Source organism: Taudactylus pleione, unplaced genomic scaffold (genome assembly GCF_031769625.1).
Source record: "Taudactylus pleione unplaced genomic scaffold, aTauple2 ptg000053l, whole genome shotgun sequence".
NCBI lineage: Eukaryota > Metazoa > Chordata > Amphibia > Anura > Myobatrachidae > Taudactylus > Taudactylus pleione.
Genome location: NW_028284455.1, coordinates 26,811,196 through 26,832,795, shown reverse-complemented (window position 1 = coordinate 26,832,795; position 21,600 = coordinate 26,811,196). Strand labels below are relative to the sequence as shown.

The window sequence follows — 21,600 nt, the reverse complement described above, 5'->3', positions numbered from 1 at the left end:
TTGTCATGCATTAGGGTAAAGGTTAGTGTTAGTGATAGACTCACCTGAAAAAACATATTGTCGACATTCTCACCATGTCATGATGAATAGCGACATTATGAACATGTTGACACATTCAATGTCAACATAATGACCATGTTGACATTCTCAGGACAACATGATGAATGGCGAACTAATATACTGATCCCATTTTACTATACCTCTTTCCATGATAAACTATATTTTAAGTTTATTTAGAGTAAGCCTTTTTTTGGCTCAGTATTTATAACATAAGCTAGCAGAGCACTTCTGGGTACACAAAGAGGATTATCTGATGTGGTGATCAAGTTTCAAATTTTATAGAGCATTTATATGTGCACATAAATAAAATAAATTAGAACATTTAAACATGCACATGAAATAAAGACATGCCTAATGCCTTCTCAGGACCTAGTTAAAAAATAAATTAGGCTCCAATGTGCAATGCAGTACTTACGAATTAAAAAATGAAAGTTGGAATAGGACATACATCTAGGCATTACAAAAAGAATAGACAATTATGTAAAAAAATTGTAATAATTGTAGTCACACATTTTCCTGTTCCTGAAGCTATTTAATGCACATAGGGCCTGAATCACTACGGATCGCTATTCTGCTTATACGCACGCAACTGCGTTGCTAATATCAGTGGTGATATTTAACTGTTTGCATTCGCATTGCGATCACAGCCTGACAGAAGGACGCCCACTTCCCCTTGGCCAACATAGTGAAACAATCGGTAACATCGAGTACCATTGGACAATTAGGGAAGCCCAGTGTGAGGTTCTGAATTTGTTGTGGACCCGGGGTGGTGATAGGAGCAGACACAGAAGCAGACAAATGAAAAAGTGGGGTTTTTAATCAGTGACTTAGAAGACATGGGAATGGCAAATGAAAAGTCCAGGTATAGCACTAAAGTGCACTTGATAACTGTAGTGGGGGTTAATGGGAAATGTCCAGATAGTGACAGGCAGGAACAGTCCAGTAAACAAGTATGGTGAGCTGAAACAGAATGCAGGTATGATGAGCTATAACTGAATGCAGGAATGATGAGCTGTAACGAATGCAGGTATGGTGAGCTGTAACAAATGCAGGCTGAGGTAATTCAGTCCAGCTGGGAGTGAAGGGATGCAAGGTGCAGGTAACAGCAGGTTCAGGTACTCAGAAAGGTAAAAGGTATGTGGAGGGTGCAGGTCCAGCAGGTTGGAGCAGGCAAGGTACAGGCTAGTAGCGTAACATACAGGCAGGCAGGTAAGGCACAGGTACTCTCTCTCAGCCTAAGCTGAGAAACATGTTGCACTGGCAAAGGAAGGAAGGCTCTGGACCTTCCTAAATACTCAGTGCCACGCCGTGACTGGCTGGAATGAGCACATGACCTACCAGGATTGGACAGCCGGAATCACATGGCCGCAGGCAAGATGGCAGCACCCATGCCAACGGAACGGAAACACCGCCAGACCTCACCAGGCCTAGTGACTCACTTAGGAATTGCTTACTTATGCGCACGCTATGATGCCTCAGGCGGCATCTGGTATCGCAGTGGATAATTTACGCATGCCCTCGCAATGCCATTGAAACGCACTAGCACGCCTGCGTTCGCCCCCCCATCCCCATCCATGAACACCACTTCCTGTCAATCACTCTGCCATCAGTCTGCGCAACATCTGCATTCGCAGTTTCAAACGCAGCGTCTGGATTGCGCATGCACACTGCAATGCATGTGAATGCGCAGTGCGAATTAATCGGCCGATTGCGTGCATATAAGCAACTGCATTCCTTGATGAATCAGACCCAGATATCCTTAGTGGTTTTCCACTTAAAAATCAGTTTTACAAAATAACTTCTTTTATCTGCTTAAACATGTCCAAATATGTGTTTGCCTCGCTTGAATTTAGATAATTTTTTAAGTCTATTTAAAGTTCAAGAATTTATTGCGAGGTTTCGAACTACAGAATATATTCAAAAGCTACTTTGAAACAAATATGTTATAACAATGGTTTATTTTATCAATCATAAACTACTGTAACACTTGGCAATGACCTTGTCACCTTTGCTAAAACTAAATACGAGAGTAAAAAATTATCCGCACTCCAGTTATATTATAACTTCTGTTGGCCGCACTATCTTATCAACACTTTCCGTACTGTCTCCCCAGTCACTGCTGTGCAGGTTTGAATGTTTTAAGTCAGTTCATTTGTTAATGCAGTACAAGAAAAAATGGCTGCCCCACTTGTGATTTGCACGACAGAAGAGCAGCATGCAGTGATTTGTGTTTTGTGGTCTGAGGGTGTGTCTGGTGCCGATATATATCGAAGACATTGTGCACAGTATGGAGAAAGTGTTTTGTCGTGAAGATGTGTGTATGAATGGATAGAGAAGTTCAAAGAAGGTTGCGCAAGTGTCAGCCATGACGAAGGAGCCGGAGGCCCGTCCTCGTCCACGACTGATGAGAACATTGAACGTGCACGTGAACTGATTCTGTTGGATAGACAAGTGACAGTGGATTATGTTGCAAATCATTAGCCGTGAGAGGGCTGATGAAGAGAAGAAGACAGCGGTGCATTTGTGGCTCGCAGCCCAGCCTAAAACATTTTTTAATGATGGAATATGAAAGCTTGTTGACAGATGGACAAAGTGTATTGAAAAGCAGGGAGATTATGTTGAAAAATAATGTATTTGTCTTTTCTGAAAGTTGATTAAAATAAATTCTACAGTGAGAGTGTGGATAATGTTTGTCTCACCCTCATATATTTTAACTTCTAGTTGTACAGCACGATGATCTTTTCTTGATTTTGATAGCTTGTTTATCAGTGTATTATGGGCCTGATTCAAAGTAATAAGCATTTAGAAGCAGCTGGTGTGCAAAAATATGCTAATGCGTCCAGGAGACACACGGAGGAAGGACCCAAAAGGTCAGAAATGCGTTGGTGATAATGCGTTGGTGATAGTGTCCCCCTACACTTCATTGCTGGAGGACTCATCCATTTTTTCAATCTGTGGACGGGTCGTTATGTCACTCATTCCAGTATATGTATGTTTTTTAACCTTCTATTATGGAATAAATATACAGTATATGAAGAATATCGCCTGGTATGCTGCTTATGAATCTTCTCCGTATAAGAATGAAAGTCTAAAGAAACCTTTTGAGGAACACCTATATTTGTGAGCTTGGACCCATAAAGGACAGTGTTTATGCTGATGTATGCTTAATAAACTAAAGGAGTTGGATACCTAAGATACCTTCCAGTGAATGCATTTCTTTGTGATTAGGTGAGTGGAGAATTATACCTCCGCCTTGTGAAAGATGGAGTATAGAACGATTGTGAATAACCACTTACTGTTTTTCTTTCATGGATGTGATGTAATTCAACATCTACATTCAGACGTGATTCTCCAAAGGACAGCACCATTGGAACCGCTCACATTTCTATTTTGCATCCAGGAGACGTCTGAAGGAAAAATACTCCTCCTGCCGGAATTTTAGATCCTATCAGGATCAGATCAACATCGCGACTATCAGTAAGAGTAAGCTTAGGTTTACTCAGAATGGCCACCTTCTGCCCGCTTTGAAGACGCAGACACTGGCCTCGACATTCCCAGAACACAGGGCCAACATGCCTCCGTTTTCTGGACACACAGGCCGCGCCGCCCCATCCTCAACCCCAAACGGCAGCAGCATGTCAATCATACTGCAGCTTGGGGGTACTGCGTATGAACTTGCAGAACTCGTTGTGCACATGCACAGTACAAGTTCTGAACATGCGCACTACACCCACCATTGGAGTGTACACAAACATCAGGTTTGCGTACAACTTATAATCAGGCTTTTAGTTGTTGCTTTTGAGAATAAAAATTGTGATTGTTATCGCTATAGCTGCAACAAATAATCTGATGATTGTTACTAAAAACAGAATAAAACAATCTTTCTTTTGTTGCTGTTTTAGGTCTGTGAATGGAAAGAACCTGAACAACTTAAGAAACTTCTGGATGTAAATATCAGAGACACTGGAGAGCCTCATCAGAAACTCCTGCAGCTTTGCCAGAATGTTATTAAGTACAGTGTCAAAACAAGTAAGACTTTAAAAACATTTTTTGCATTTTAATATTGAAAGTTAGTTTGGGAACACATTTATGTATGTAGCCTGAAAGCTCACAGAGGACTGCAAAATATCATATCACATAATAATAATAATAATAATAATAATAATAATAATAATAATAATAATAATGAAAAGGAGGAAACAGGGGCATACTGTAACTAGATATTTGTAGTCCTCATAGCAAGACTTAGCAAAGCCCCATGTACTGTTGAATGAGAAATAACTCACATATGCACATGGAGCTATGGCACGGAAGGTGGCCCTCACCCAACTTACAGCCCCATGTCAGCTGCACCCTTGCTACTAGGTTGGTTATGCCTTTAATGTAGACATTCTGCCTCTAACATTTAGTTACTGCAGTCTTCTGAATGAATGCCACCATGCTAACCCTCAGAAAGAGATACAGGGGCTGAATTTATACCTGGGCAAAACCATGCTGCACTACAGGGGGGCAGATATAAAATGTGCAGAGAGATTTAGATTTGAGAGTGATGTGTCCTAACTCAAATCTGAATTGCAGTGTAAAAATAAAGATGTCCAGTAATTGTGAGATACATGCAAAAGCAGCCAGTAACTTACCTTGCATACAAACACAATACATGCATTTACACCATGTGCATTGCAACCTAGTTTGGCCAGGCTCAAATTTACATGTTATATTTTGCTTTGCTCCCAACTCAGAACCATCCCACAGGCAGATTGGAACTTAGGGCCTGATGTACGCCAATGTCATCGCAGCTGCAATCCTTTACGCAGCTGCTGTGCAAAGATATACAAATGTCGCAGCCGCCACGGAATGTATTGAGGTGCCCACCTACCACTTTGCAAATCTGATGAAATTGTGTACAAAGACGAAGTTTTGGTCACAGATCATTCGATTATTGATCTCCTGAGTAACCTAAGGCTGCGTATCATGACCACGGGAACTGGGACACCAGAGCCATTTTATTGTGTACAGGATTGCAGATGCAAGACACGATGCTTAGATGTATGCAAAGGTTATCGATAATCATACAACTGCTTAAATATTGGCAATGCATACATCTCTGAATCAGGTCCTTGGTGTTCTTTGTAAGGAAATATGACAAAGTCTACGGGCCTTATGCAATAGGGTGCGAGCTGCAGCCATTGCGGGAACTCCTGTAAGTCTTCCCATATTTTTAAAGCAGCAACCATTTTAAAGGTAAAACCAAGATGGCTTTGCCCAAATGTTTGCCGCCTTAAAAATACGGGAAGACTCACAGGAGTTCCATCAGCGGCTGCAGTTCCCAACCTATTACATAAGCCCCTACATGTGGGATTTATTAAACTGCAGTTTATACCCCTTTCAGACATACAACCTGGGAAATTTCCTGCTCAGACCCAGGAATTTCTCCTGTGCAAATTCCCGGGTATTTGGTCAAGACCCCCCTATCACACTACAGTGTCTACCCGGGAAATTCCCAGGTAGACCCCTTTCAGACAAGAGCAGGGTTTTTCTGCTTACCTGCCTCTTTTCTGCCATTTGCTCCTCACAGCCAAAAGCCGGCCAATCGTAATGCAGTTTTTTCTTTTTTATTATAATTTTTTTAACATTTATGTTAATTCCCTGGTGGTCCAGCGGGAGTGTGGGCGGCCCGCTGTGGCCGGTGCTGGGGGTGGTGAGCAGCAGTGCTGAGCGTCCTATAGGAAGCTCTGCGCTGTCAGCTCAACCAAAGCAGCAGCACTGAGTGTCCTACAGGACACCTACAGTAGGTACCTTTCACACAGACATGAGACCCGGGAATTTTGGCCGAGGCAGGCTGAAAGGGGTATTAGTGTATGGTTTTTCAAAGAAACATTTATAGATGAGTTTCTTTAAACACAAAATTGATGGATGAACCTAACTGCCGTTTGCATTGTATGCATGCTGAGCTTGTTTCAACCTGTTACCTTACAGTTCTCAGCATTTTTTTTAATTATATAAAAAATATAAAAAAAATTTAAAATGTAATTAAATCAAGAACTTGTTTTTTAAATAAATGTATTTAAATAATTTAGTGGAAAACAATATGCCTCCAGTGTCCATTTGTCCCCATTGTAACATTACCCCCAACACTCCCCCCCACACACACCCCAGTGTAAATAGATTATCCATGAGCAATTGATCACCAGTGGTATTTCCTACCCCCCCAGTGGTAATAGGTCCCCCAGTGGCATTAGCTCTCACAACCCCACCCCCAGTGTTCATAGGTCACCACTGAAGAAGTACCCCCTCCCCCAGAGTCAATAGATCCCTCACCCACCCAGTGGCAATAAGTCCTTATGTGGCATTACTCCCCTGCAGTGTCCATAGGTTCCACCCCAGTGGCATTTCCAATACCCTATCCATGCAGAGCACAGCAGAGTCCGTTTCAGTGGGAATTGATCATAAGTCCCCCAGCTAATGTCTGCACTCAGAGTGCAGACACTATAGAATAGTGCTGAGAGGAAAACTTGATTTCCCTTCTGTGATCTCAACTGACTAATGGACGCATGTGCTTCAGAATGCTGTTTGCACGGCAAACTTTCTGGGGCGCAAAATCAGTATGTGATGTCAGTAGCAGAAACTGCTATATAACTGCCAGGTGCCAGACCAGCAGCAGGAAGTCAAATCTGCAGTTATGAAGAACTTATTCCCATTTAATATTTTGGGACAGAAAATAGTGCTAATTATTTAATTATTAAGATTGATATAGATTACCTTCAAACCAAGATGTTTTTTTTTTCATCTGTGAAAGACATATTGCTTAAGCCTCATGCGACTTCAACTCAACAATCTCATCAATAAGAACCATGGGCAAAATATTTGACATTATTTACTATGATTTGGAAAACAGCTGCTTGATACATTTTACATGTTGTATTGTGACATGGTCTCAAATATGGTATTGTGGTTTGAGTTTTGCGATATTATAAGGTAATGTAAGATGCCGTTTGTAAATCACACACCATACTGCAAAGAAACTGCAAACTGCAATTTAGTACATTCCCCACTACAGTACGTGTCTTTGTGGCATTTTCGGGATGCTCATAGCAATTAAATTTGTCCTCTGATAAAACGTGCAGCATAGTAACTCCCTTTGATCAGGAATTTGTCTATACTCTCTGTAATCGTATTTAAGAGTTAAAGGGAATAAGGTATTAACAAAAATACTTATAAAAGAAAGGTTATCTATACAGTGATATGGAATTAATATAGGTACATATTCTGAGGTAAAAATGTGTAATATATGGTAGTGGTTCCCAAACTTTTTTGAATCACAGCGCCCTTGAGTATCAGCATTGTTTTCACGACACCCCTATTGCAGGGAAATTCATGTATGTACACCATCCTAGAGGGATAAATATATTTTTTTTAAAGTAGCAAAATATGTATGAGCCTGTAAGTTTATATGGTACTTCTTTCTTTGGTGGGGATGTGCCTCAGTATATGGGATACACATGCCATGTAGAAGAAGGAGCGGAGTGATATAGGTGGGAGTGATGTGGTTCCTGTCAGGGAAAGAGGGTCCAGTTTGAGAGAGGTTTATTAGAGCTGTCAGCAGCAGCTGACAGTGATGTCGCATACACACTAGACGATAAAAGTGAACGATATGAACGATAACGTTCAATGATATATCGCTCATATCGTCTAGTGTGCATGGTCCAAACTACCAACGATGCGCACTCCTGCGGGACAATGACGATATCCCCAGTCAGATGAACATACAGCTCAATCTGGGGATAACGTTAACAATGCCATGCTGCCGAATGCAGCATGGCCCCGCTCCCCCCACCGTCGTTCGTAGTGTGTATACACTATCCGATATCGGTACCCCTGCCGGGTCCCGTCGCTGACGATATCAGGGCATACACACATTGTCTAGTGTGTATGTGGCTTTAGTCTGCTGATCCCTCCATTCAGTACCTTCCCTTGTGTCCAGGGCAGCTTATGAGCGGTGATGTGCTGTTGGGTGCAGGGGATAGAGCCAGAGAGGGAGCCCCAGCCGGAGCTGCGCCGGTGGGCTGGGGTACTCACCCTGCTCGAGACGCAGTGGATGGCAGCTCAGAGAGGGACTGGCAGTGACAGTTTATATGGAGGTGGGCGGCTGTCAGAAGGGGCCGGTCTAGTCAGCTGATGTAAGGGAGCCTTCGGTGATGTCCTGGTCCAGTGGTTATGATCTGTTAGCAGTGCCCTCTCAGTGGAAGTTTTAAACATCCTACAGGAGGTGGTGATCACTGCCCAGGGATGTTAGTGAATAAACTGCATGTGCTCCACATATACAACAGTGATACTGGCACACTGATATAGAAATATAATAATATCAGTGTATAGTGGCCAGAGGGCCTGATTCAGAGCCGCTCGTAAGCGGCCGCTCGTTCGCTCTGAGCGATGTTCGCACATCTGCGCATGCATATGGGTCGTAATGCGCATGCGCCAACCAGTCATTGCGGTCGGAAATCGAGCGCTCGCAAAATAGCGAGTGCCTGCTAATTTGAGTGACAGGATGAGGCGTTTATGGGTGGTAACAGGGGAAGGTGCTTGAAAACGGGGAGTGGAGATCCGAACGCAGGCGTGTCAAACGGTCAAAACTGGCGTTTTAAGGGTGTGCATAATTAACAAAGCAGCATCATCGACCACGTCACTTGGTTGTTTCTTAGCCTGAACTGTTCGCATGATTGCGGTAGGAAAATCCAACCACAAGCACTGCGAGCAGTTCAGACGCCTTTCAATGTACTCGATTAATCAAATAAATAGCGGAGATGACGTAGGATGCGAGCGGCCAGGGGGCGTCTTTACAAAATAGCGAGCGCATATTTTGTTCGCTCGCTCAGACATAGAGGCGTCAACAGACCGCAAAGAGCGAGTGTTCAATTTAAATAGACGGCCCCTTTTTCTGAACGAGCGAGCGCAAATAGCGTCCGGCTCTGAATCAGGTCCAGAGTGTAGTTAGTACTTACTATATGCTTTCTCCCATCACTAGACACAGGTGGATCATTATAACAGAAGTTGGAGGGTTGTTATGGTAGCTCAGCCTGTCAGCTACTCTGCTCCACAGTGAAATACAGGAGTTGGGGGAGAAATACCAGGTTTAACTGATTTGGGAGGCATAACAGTAAGGATTGGAATTATTTATAATCATCTTTACCAACTTGGGCTATATTTATTTATCTTACCAGAGCTTAATATTTGGAAATATATGAATGTAATGCACTGATACTTTAATTGATCATTCACATGGAGGACTGCTACTGAATATATGCCAAAGTGGAAACATTTTTAGATAATCTACTTTAGTGAATCTCATTGAAATAGATACTAAGGGGTCTATTCATCAACACTTAATTTTTAGAAAAGCAGGTGAAAATTAATATAGAAATTAAGTTATTGGGCCATTCATCAAGAAGGTAAAACAGGAGATATCACAGATATCTTGTGCTTACTTACCTTCCTCTTGCGGAATGGCCCACTGTCCCCATAGACTAGAATGGGGACAAAATTCATCAATTTCCGAAAAATATAATATTTTCGGAGCTTGACTGCTTGACTTTCGGGTCCCTCCGCCCCTGTCCGGCTCCTTCCACCGGTCGTCGGGGCTCTTGTGCACATATGTGACCTGTAGGTCCAAAAGGAGCAGTGAACGCATTCGGGGAGTCAGCTGATTTTCAAGTCAGTTGTCTCCAGGCCAGAGCAATGATAAATTGCTCCAGTGCTCACAGCAAGATGAAATGTTGATTATCGGGGTCCGTTCAGACCCCAATAATTAACATAATGAATAGACCCCTAAGTAATTTGGTGCAGCAGTATCTAGTATCTTGTAACTGAAATATAACTGTTTGTTGCAGACGCGGACATAAAATTCCTTGAAAGGCTAATGTAATATAATTCATGCATTGCTGTTACATATCTCAGTAACTTGTATAGTGATATTTGAAGTTTCCATTTGATTATTATAGTCAGTAAAATGTATATTTATATATACAGTATATAATATAGACTGTGTAAGTTATTAGGTTATAACGGTATTAAAAGTATAGGTGTTACCATTAAGGTAATATATCCATAGTACATATGATGCTGTGCGGCATAAATATGAATTAAACACAGTTATTATTATTATCCTTTAATTATATGGCGCCACAAGGGTTCCGCAGCGCCTTACACAGTTCATAGACAAATAAGCACACAAGAAAACAGAAATTAACAGTACAAACAATACAGGACAGATACATGATTTATACATTGCTGCATAACACTTAGATAAGCAGCATGGTGTCTGTAACCAAGGGTTGGGTGCTGTTGTAAATTAAAGTATAATTAAGTGAGGGATAAGCACATGAGGGAAGAGGGCCCTGCTCGTGAGAGCTTACGTTATAAAGGGGAGTGGGCAGACAAACATGGATGAGACAGATGTGCTGGATACAAGGGTCACAGTAATCTAACATCTATGGAAAGGTTAGTCTAAACTTAAGAGGAACAAAAAAAAAAACAATGAGTACAGAAAACTTGCACCAAGCCTCCTGATTTGGGGGCCACAGCCAAGGACCATTTGCGAGGTCATCTTGCTGCGTGGATTGGGAAGGTATAGTTGGAGTGGATGAGCAGATTGCATGGGGAGATCAGAAGGGATGCGGGCAGCATTGGAGTGGCAGATAAAAGCAGTCCTTAATAGCAGGAATTGGTGATCTGTTAAAATCCCCTTCTGTTCTCCTCCTGAATAACTCCAGCTTTAACTTAAATGTTCTATTGACACTTTAAACTATGCACTTCAAACCTAGGCACTGATGTTGTAGCAGCCATGGCTATGGCAGCCTAATAGTGACAAATAAGTTAACCCGTGTCCCATATTTGGTGAGTAATACCACTCACACTGCTAATCCAATTTACCTTGATTGCTCTGAAGTAAAAAGAAGCAGGTGATATCACTACGTGTGAAGTTGAATATGCAATTATATGTTGCACTACGCATGCTATGTAAACGTATGTATTGATTGAAAAATATATATATTTATTTTATGGTTATATTCGTATATGGAATGTTTGTACCATTCAACCAACACTTTCATAAACACAATAATATAAACCTTTATGTCCAATTGTGTTACTTAATTATTAATTATTAGTAAGGGGTTGAAACAGCATCAGGATTAACCAGTCTGTAAGAAAACAAAATAAGTAAGACAAATACACCGTACTTAGGGCCTGATTCAGAGTCGGATGCTATTTGCGCTCGCTTGTTCTTTGCGGTCTGTTGACGCCTCTATGTCTGAACGAGCGAACGAAACATGCGCTCGCTATTTTGTAAAAAACGCCCCCTGGCCGCTCGCATCCTACGTCATCTCCGCTATTTATTAGATTAATCGAGTACATCGAAAGGTGTATGAACTGCTCGCAGTGCTTGTGGTTGGATTTTCCTACCGCAATCATGCGAGCAGTTCAGGCTAAAAGAGAACCAAGTGACGTGGTCGATGACGCTGCTTTGTTAATTATGCACACCCTTAAAACGCCCGTTTTGACCGTTTTGCACGCCTGCATTCGGATCTCCACTCCCCGTTTTTAAGCACCTTCCCCTGTTACCACCCACAAACGCCTCATTCTGTCACTCAAATTAGCAGGCATTCGCTATTTTGCGAGCACACAATTCCGACCGCAATGACTGGTTCGCGCATGCGTATCACAACCCATACGCATGCGCAGTTGTGCGAACAGCGCTCGGAGCGAACGAGCGGCCGCTTACGAGCGGCTCTGAATCAGGCCCTTAAACCAATCTAATTTGGGTTTTCCAAAGTAGGCCCATACTGACTACTGATGCTTGGGTGGAGGCACTAATTTAAAAAGATACACCACTTAGCAAGAGTTTAAGGTTGGGTACATTAGACAACAATGGAGTAAGTAACGAAGAGTCCCTTTATAGAGGTAAAAGGGGGATTACACTTCATTGGATCTTTTGTTATAAAGTATCAAACTTTTATACAGTAAGTTCAAGGAGCAACAAAACTGCAGGATAGCTCATATAGGGGCCTATTCATCATTACATAATTATCACTAGTGATAATTATGTATTAAACTCGCTGCGAGTTTAAAAAATCTTTTGTAGGCATTCATCATGCCTCCCTAACAAAAGTATCACTTCCGAAGAGCTGCTTTTTTTGTGGAGTCAGCTTTTCGGAAAAGTGATATTTATCCCCCTTGCCACTGACGTATCCATAAGGATTTTCAAACTACCTGTCTCTGCCCCCCACTCACCCCCTTCCCCCCGCAACAACTGGTGTCCGACCCACCTTCCTCCTGCTGCCGCTGGTGTCCGACCCCCCTTCCCCCTACTGCCACAAGTGTCTATGCCAGCGCCCCCCCACCACTGCAGTTGGTGTCCTTCTTTCGCTCCTCCCCATGGTGTCTGTCCCGGTGCCCTCCCGTGGGTGTCCATCCCAGGCCCCTCCCCCTGTGGGTGTCCATTCCGCCCCCCTGCAGCTGTCCACCTAAACTCTGCCCCCCTCCACTGACCCACACCCTCTTACCTGTATGTCTTCTGCCGCCGGTGCCCCTGATCTCCCAGCTGTCTGCCACCGTTATATATCATTGATACTACCTATCAGAGGCTAATTGATCAAACAGGAGTTTTCTTTGAACACCAGTGACCAAAGGTGCTGCCTGGAGGCCTCCTGGTGCATTTTCATGCTTCTTTAACTTTAAAAACCATTTTTTTGCACTGCACTGGGGTGTTGCTGACTCATCTGTTATGGCAACTTAATGTATTTTAATTCATCCCCTTGTCTCCTGCCTTTAATGTATGGAGGGCTGTGCACCTTATTGCTACAATACATGGCCCCTAAATACTATATGTTGGCCCCTTCCTCTCACATGTGTTTGCAGAACCTACCTCACTGCGGATATGCAGTGCTGTGCTTTCTCTGAGAAACAATTATTTTGGCTGTTACTGCAGGCGCACACGGTAAGGACAGTTTGTTAATAAACCACTGACTTCAGCAAAGCCATGGTTGTAAGTTTATAAACTGTATTTACAGGGACAGACCTTCTGGGAACACTCTTGAAGGAACAGACATGCTGGACAAATATTTATAGGGACAGTCATGATGGACATGCATTTATAAGGACAGGCACACTGGGCCTCATGGATAAGGACAGGCACACTGGGCCCACATTTATAAGGACAGGTACACTGAGCCCACTTTTATAAGTTCTGGGTCCACATTTATTGGGACAGACATGATGGACACACATTTATAGGGACAGTCCCTCTGTGCACACATTTATAGGAACAGACACTCTGTGCACACATTTATAGGAACAGACACTCTGGCCCTGATTCAGAGCCAGACGCTCTGACAGAGCGCTCGCTCTGAATCAGGGCCGTCCTTCTTAATTTTTAGAGCGACCTCCTGGCAGCTCGTATAGCTGTGGGTGACCACCCACAGCTATAGCGACCGGCCAGGAAGATGGTTGCGATGGTCAAGACCATCGCGACCATCAGGCTTGCAACGAGACCCTTGTGGTAGGGTCTTGTTGCCGCAAGCCCTGGACTGCTTTCGGCTCTATCAGAGCTGAAAGCACTCCCACTGACATCACTTGTGATGTCAGTGGGGCCGGCCCCAGACGGTAGGCGTTCCCATGGGAACGCCTCCGTCTGGCCAGCCACGCTCCCCCGCCTCAACATCGACAGCACGCCCCCTTTGGTACGAGACCTGGAGCGACGGCTTGCCCGTCGCTATCCGGGTCTCGCGCACAACGGAGCCGGCTCCGTCGTGCGCATTTGCACTGGGCCAACATTGACCCGCTTGCGAGTGCCCAGTGCTCGCGAGCGGGTTTGAATCAGGCCCTCTGTGCACACATTTATAAGGACAGACACGCTAGGAATGCTTTTATAGGTACAAACATGCTGGGACCACATTTATAGGGACAGACATGATGGACATTCATATATAGGGACAGACACTCTGCACACATTTATAAGGACAGACACACTAGGAATGCTTTTATATGTGCAAACATGCTGGGCCCACATTTATAGGGACAGACATGATGGACACGCATTTATAAGGACAGGCACACTGGGCTCACATTTAGAAGAACAGGCACACTGGGCCCACATTTAGAAGGACAGGCACACTGGGCCCACATCATACCTGCCTACACTCCCAAAATGGTCGGGAGGCTCCCGAAAATCGGGTGTCACTCCCGACCCCCCGAAAGATGGGGCAAGTCTCCCGGCCGGTACAGTCCGCTTGCACCTACCCGCTTGCGTCCGACGTCACCACTTACCTGGTCAAAGTGGCTGGGTCGGGGGAGCTGATAACGCGATTCGCGCTGAATCGCGTCATTGTGGCCCTGCCCCCGGCTACGCAACATCGATAATATATGCGCTTTGAAGCAGGGGCGGGGGCTGCAATGACACGAAGACGTGACCATGTCCCCTGTCCCACCCCCCAAAAAATGGGTTACTCCCCTTTCCCCATCCCCCCCCCCCCCACTGCAGTGCCGAGCTTGCTGCCTCCTCCCGGAAGAGGCAGCCAGTTTGTAGGCAAGTATGGCCCACATTTATAAGGACAGGAACACTGGGCCCACATTTATAATGACAGGCACACTGGGCCCACATTTATAAGGACAGGCACACTGGGCCCACATTTATAAGGACAGGCACGCTGGGCCCATATTTATAAGGACAGGCACACTGGGCCCACATTTATTAGTATAGACATTCTAGGTCCACATTTATTGGGACAGACATTGTGGACACACATTTATAGTGACAGTCGCTCTGTGCAAACATTTATAAGGACAGACACACTAGGAATGCTTTTATAGGTACAAACATGCTGGGCCCACATTTATAGGGACAAACATGCTGGGCCCACATTTATAGGGACAAACATGATGGAATTCTGTTATAGGGACAGACACTCTGGGCCTGATTCAGACCCACTCGCAAGTGCATAGTGCTCGCAAGCGGGTCGATGGTGGCCCAGTGGGCACGCGCCGCGTGCGCACTGCATGTGCGCACTGTGCGTGCGTGAGCCCCGGAGCGAGCCCAAAAAGCGCTCGCTCCGTGGCTCACTACAAAAGGGGCGGCTGTCGATCTTGATCGACAGCTCGCCACGTTTTGTAGGCGTGGCGGGAGGTGGCATCACAAATGGAGGCGTTCCCAAGCGAACGCCTGCCATTTGTGGGCGACCCCACTGACATTACCAGTGATGTCAGTGGGAGAGCTTCCGTCTCTATTAGAGCTGGAAGCTCTCTGGGGCTTGCGACCACGAGACCCTACCACAAGGGTCTTGTCGTAGGCCCGATGGTCTTGACCATCGCGACCATCATCCTGGCCACTCGCAGTAGCTGTGGGTGGTTACCCACAGCAATGCGAGCAGCCGGGAGGCCGCTCCAAAAAAAAAAAAAACGCCCTGATTCAGAGCGAGCGCTCTTTCAGAGTGTCCGGCTCTGAATCAGGCCCTCTATGCACACATTGATAAGGACAGACACACTAGGAATGCTTTTATATGTACAAACATGCTGGGCCCACATTCATAGGTACAAACATGCTGGGCCCACATTTATAGGGACAGATATAATGGACATTCATATATAGGGACAAACATGATGGACTTCTGTTATAGGGACAGACACTCTGTGCACACATTTCTAAGGACACACACACAAGGAATGCTTTTATATGTACAAACATGCTGGGCCCACATTTATAGTTACAAACATGCTGGGACCACATTTATAGGGACAGACATGATGGATTCTCTTTTAAGGACAGACACTCTCTGCACACATTTATACGGACAGGCACACTAGGAGCCGTATTCAATTTGATCCGAACTGCGTTAAGTTAACGCCGACTTCGTCTGTTTTGTAGGCGTTAAAGTATCGCGCGCGTGCACGCTTTACCCTGTGTTCAATTTCAAAGTACGCGTAAACGGCACCCGGCGATACTGTAACAAGCGGAAAGTACTGTAATTTTTGGGGAAATCAGCCTGTCACCCCCCAAATGATGCTCTGACATGAGGGTTCACTATGGTACCCTCTGATTTGGCTTGCTGAAGGTATTTGGTGTTTTTAAATGGGCTCAATAGCTGCTAAATAGCGTTTTTCTATACCTGATGCAGAATAGTATTTAGGAGTATTTTTTCCAGAAAATAAGTTATCCCAGCAAATTTGGGGTACTTGAAAATGGGGGTCAGCATATTTAAAGTTGAAATAGTGAACTTGAAAAAATCGTGAAAAATCCACCTGCCGCAAACACCTGCAATCAAAAAAACACCTGGGGCATACTTGGGGACCCCACCAGAGTCAAGTTCGCCAGTTTTTAAATTTGTACCCCAACATTTTTTTTTCGCCCCCTTTTTCAAAGTAAATTTTTGGGGTGTCCTTAAGTTTTTTAAAAAAAAATTTTTGACACAGATTACCTTTGGTAATCTGAAGACTGTACGGGGGTTCCCGAAACATTGCACCTCAAAACCCCAATTCTGCACTTTTTTCCGCCTGCCATTCATAGGCGATACTTTAAAGCCTATTACATTGCATTGACTTTCCGCCTAGGCGGAAAGTCTTTCATATTGAATACGGGGTAAAACCAAAACAGGCGATAATGACGTCATCGGCGGTAACTTAGCGCGGATCCGAAGTTAACGCTTCAAATTGAATATGGGCCTAGGAATGTTTTTATATGTACAAACATGCTTGGCCCACATTAATAGTTACAAACATGCTGGGACCACATTTAAAGGGACAGACATGATGGACTTCTGCTATAAGGACAGACACTCTGGGCCTGATTCAGAGCGCTCGCTCTGAATCAGGGCCGGCCCTCTTGTTTTTTAGAGCGGCCTCCTGGCCGCTTGCATAGCTGTGGGTTACCACCCACAGCTATAGCGAGCGGCCAGGAAGATGGTCGCGATGGTCAAGACCATCGTGACCATCGGGCTTGCGACGAGACCCTTCTGGTAGGGTCTCATTGCCGCAAGCCCCAGAGAGATTTCGGCTCCATCAGAGCTCTTGTGATGTCAGTGGGGCCGGCCCCAGACAGTAGGTGTTCCCATGGAACGCCTCCATCTGGCCAGCCACGCCCCTGGCCTGCCCACCAAAGGGGGCGTGCTGTCACTCCACATCGACAGCACGCCCCCTTTGGTACGAGACCCGTCGCTAACCGGGTCTCGTGCATGCGCATGACGGAGCCGGCTCCGTCGTGCGCATGCGCACTGGCCTACCATCGACCCGGTTGCGAGCGCACAGCGCTTGCGACCGGGTCTGAATCAGGCCCTCTGTGAACATATTTATATGGACAGACACACTAGGAATGCTTTTATATGTACAAACATGCTGGGCCCACATTTATAGGGACAAACATGATGGACTTCTATTATAGGGACAGACACTATGGCCCTGATTCAGAACCGGATGCTCTGACAGAGCACTCGCTCTGAATCAGGGCCGTCCCTGCTACTTTTTGGAGCGGCCTCCTGGCCACTCGCATAGCTGTGGGTGACCACCCACAGCTATAGCGAGCAGCCAAAATGATGGTCGCGATGGTCTTGACCATCGCGACCATCGGGCTTGCGACGAGACCCTTGCGGTAGGGTCTCGCTGCCACAAGCCCTGGAGTGCTTTTGGCTCTATCAGAGCCAAAAGCACTCCCACTGACATCACTAGTGATGTCAGTGGGGCCGGCCCCAGGCGGTAGGCGTTCCCATGGGAACGCCTCCGTCTGGGCAGCCACGCCCCCGGCACGCCCACCAAAGGGGGCGTGCTGTCAATCACCATCGACAGCACGCCCCCTTTGGTGCGAGACCCATAACGACGGCTTGGCCGTCGTTATTCGGGTCTCACGCATGCGCACGACGGAGCCGCCTCCGTCGTGCGCATGCGCATTTGGGCAACATCGACCGATATGCACACATTGATGGACAGACACACTAGGAATGCTTTTATATGTACAAACATGCTGTGCCCACATTTATAGGGACAGACATGATGGACATTCATATATAGGGACAAACATGATGGACTTCTGTTATAGGGACAGACACTCTGTGCACACATTGGGAACACTTTTACAGGTACAAACATGCTGGGCCTATATCTATAGGGACAGACATATCTATAGGGACCGACATGCTGAGCACACTTTTTACATGGACAAACATGCTCTGCACACATTTATAGTGACAGATATGCTGACTACACACATTTATATCGGAAATGATGGGAATACAATTACAAGGGAAGACACACTGGGTACACATTTCAGTCATAGGATGACAGGGTCTAATGAATATAAATTAAATAAATTGATGATGTGGGGACTAATTAATAATGGGGATGAGAGAAATAATGATTAGAAAGGAGTTTTTATGAAGAGGTTGCATGAGTTAATGATTTTGAGGGGATGGTTTGATTTCATTTATTATTTTATTTATTACCAGTTATTTATATAGCGCACACACATTCCGCAGCACTTTACAGAGAATATCTGGCCATTCACATCAGTCCCTGCCCCAGTGGAGCTTACAATCTATATTCCCTATCACATGCTCAACACACATACACACTAGGGTTAATTTGCGTTGGGAGCCAATTAACCTGCCAGTATATTTTTGGAATGTGGGAGGAAATCGGAGTACCCGGAGGAAACCCACGCAAGCCAAGGGAGAATATACAAACTCCACACAGGTAGGGCCATGGTGGGAATCGAACCCATGACCTCATTGCTGGTAGGGAGTACCGCTAACCATTACACCATCTGTGCTGTCCATTTAATGATGAGGGGATGATACTATGTGGTCACAAAAAATGCTCTTTGTATAATATGGCAGTCACTAGAGTGCTCTTTGTATTATAGGTAGTTTTATAAGTAATTCACTGGGTTGCTCTCTGTAATGTCCGGCATTCACTGGATGTGCTCGGTATTTATTGTAGAATGTCTTCTATATTATATGGATGTCACTGTGATGCTCTCTGTATTGTATAGTTTTAACTGGGATGCTGTCTGTATTGTATAGTGGTAACTAGAATACTCTATTTACTGTACTGTGGTCACAAAGTTAATTGTATATAAGTAATTAGAATTTTGTCTGTAGAATATGGCTGTTACTAGGATGCAGTCTGCATTTTACACTAGGATGCTCTCTGTATTGTAAATCGGTCACTAGATTTTTATCCGTTTTATACTTGGATACGCTCTGTATTGTTTATTAGTCACTGAGATGCTCTCTAGTATATTTGTCACTAGAATGCTCTAAGTTTTGGATACCGGTAGGAAGAGGCAATTTTATTTCTTTAACATTGCTATCCAAATATATTTTTAACCCTGTTCAGGGCCAATTTAAGTTCCCTATAGTCCCCTGCTACTTATAAATATTATTATTATTATTATTATTATTATTATTATTATTATTATTATTATTATTATTACTGCCTAAATTATTTTTCCTGGTTCGCTATATTTATATTAAAGCATTAATTTTTACCTTCTGATGGAGAGCCACTTCAAAATCCTATTTGATTTCTATTGTGGATAATAATGAATAGCTTTTTAGTTCTCTCCTGAATGCATGCAATATTTGTAATTCATAAATGGGAACTTTATTAGTGCATATTACTGAGTGGGACTTGTTATTCATCACTCCCACCTATGCATAGTACAGAGTATGTTATAGAAAGTGTCCTTTATATACAATATAATGTAGTGACTTCTATGCTGAATTCTTTGAAAACTTTGTTTTAATGTGTGATTAATCCTTCAATGAGAGTGTCGGTTTCACGCAGCTAAAAGTCATGAAAAGTATAAAGAGTATATATCTCACTCTGGACAGTGATGCCATAGAAATGCAGTCCATTAAACGGTTCTTTCTACATTCAGACTCCCAGGCAGCAAAGCATTATATGTAAGAGGGTAGCTTGTGGAGAGAGCATAATACATGGCACACCGAGGAATCTTTTCCAATCCAGCATGTAATATTCCTGAACTTCTCCTGAAAGACTCTGGCTTTGCTATTATTGATATTACATTCATCATGTATTTTTAAAACCAAAACTTCAAAGATGAAAGTGCAAGTAGTTTCCCAGAGATAGTATGAAATACAAAGCTTCTATTCAGCCTGTTTTGTAAAGAAAAGTACAATCTGGTAAAATTGTCTCTGAATACAGCCACTGCACTTAGACTTCCGAATAATTCAGCAGCCTTTTAAAGTGAATATATAACAGAGTTGACCTACAGTGGCTAAGAAATTCAGATTAATTAATTCACACTTCACTTTAGGCTGCTTTCTAACTTTTGTCAGGAAATGGTGCAACCATGAAAACCTGGAGCAAATAATGGTCATACTAGCAATTTTATTCTACATGACACACTCCAACCCAGAGCCTCTTTATCAACTAATTCTCCTGCCATGAATAGCTGAATAATTATGTGCAGGTTAATGACTCTAATCTTGTCTCCCACATGCAGTGAGTGTCAGGATGCCGCCTGGGATCGGCCTTTACTCACCGCTGTACTGGTGTCTCTAGGCTCCGAGGCGTGCAGACGCCAGTTGTAGAGGTGGCTTGGGGCTGAGGATTCTCCCCAAGGTCCGCTAGGACTTCCATGCGTGCATCCTGACTCCTGTGTTAGCAGGCATGGGCGCAGCCATGTTGGTTCATCTCACCTGGTCAGTCTCCTCCAATGGCAGCCCGGCAGTCTCCCAGCTGATCTCATGATCCAATGACTAGCTGTCTAGGGGTATTTAGGTGTGACTCCTGCAACAGGAAGTTGCTGATCAACATTGCTGTGTGACTGCACATTGTCATTCCTGGTGATATGATCCAGAGGCCGTATTGCTTCCCTCAGTGTTCCTGGCTTCCTGTGCGTCACCAATCGCACTTCGGTGTACTCAGTCCCCATGTTCAGTACAAGTTCCTGGCTTCCTGTGTGTCTTCATTCGCACTTCTGTGTAATTTGGTCCCTGTGTTCAGTACAAGTTCCTGGCTTCCTGTGTGTCTCCAATCGCACCTCTGTGTATTTGGTCCCTGTGTTCTGTACAAGTTCCTGGCTTCCTGTATGTCTCCTATCGCACCTCTGTGTATTCAGTTCCCGAGTTCATCCTGTGTGTCTTAAGTCGCCCCACTATGTATCCTATCAAGTCCTCTGCCAGGGCGTCTGGAGTTGCACCTTTGTGTACAAAATACACACCATCGTGTACAAAGTACACACCACTGTGTACACTTTCAAAGTCATATGCCGGGGCATCCGGAGTAGCACCTTTGTTTACAACATACACATCTTCGGGTACTATTCCAAGGTCATCTGCTGGTGCATCCGGAGTCGCACCTGTGTGTACAAAATATATACCATCGTGTACAAAGTACGCACCGTTTTGTACAACTTCCTATCAACTACCGATGTATCTGGAATTACATATAGTGTACAAAGTACACACTGTGGTGTACTTTGTCTCCGTGCTTCTGTATAAGTTCAGTCTATACTTCCAGTGCGTCCCAAGTGGCATC

The 21,600-nt window shown here is 44.4% G+C and overlaps 1 protein-coding gene across 1 annotated transcript in view; it reads left to right on the top strand.

Moving 5' to 3' along the window:
- Positions 1 to 21,600, top strand: part of GADL1 (GAD like acidic amino acid decarboxylase 1) — a 396,024-nt gene that overhangs the window by 88,829 nt on the left and 285,595 nt on the right. The window contains exon 3 of the mRNA XM_088463515.1: positions 3,963 to 4,089. Within this exon, the coding sequence (XP_088319641.1) occupies positions 3,963 to 4,089 (127 nt within the window). The remainder of the gene's footprint in view (positions 1 to 3,962; positions 4,090 to 21,600) is intronic.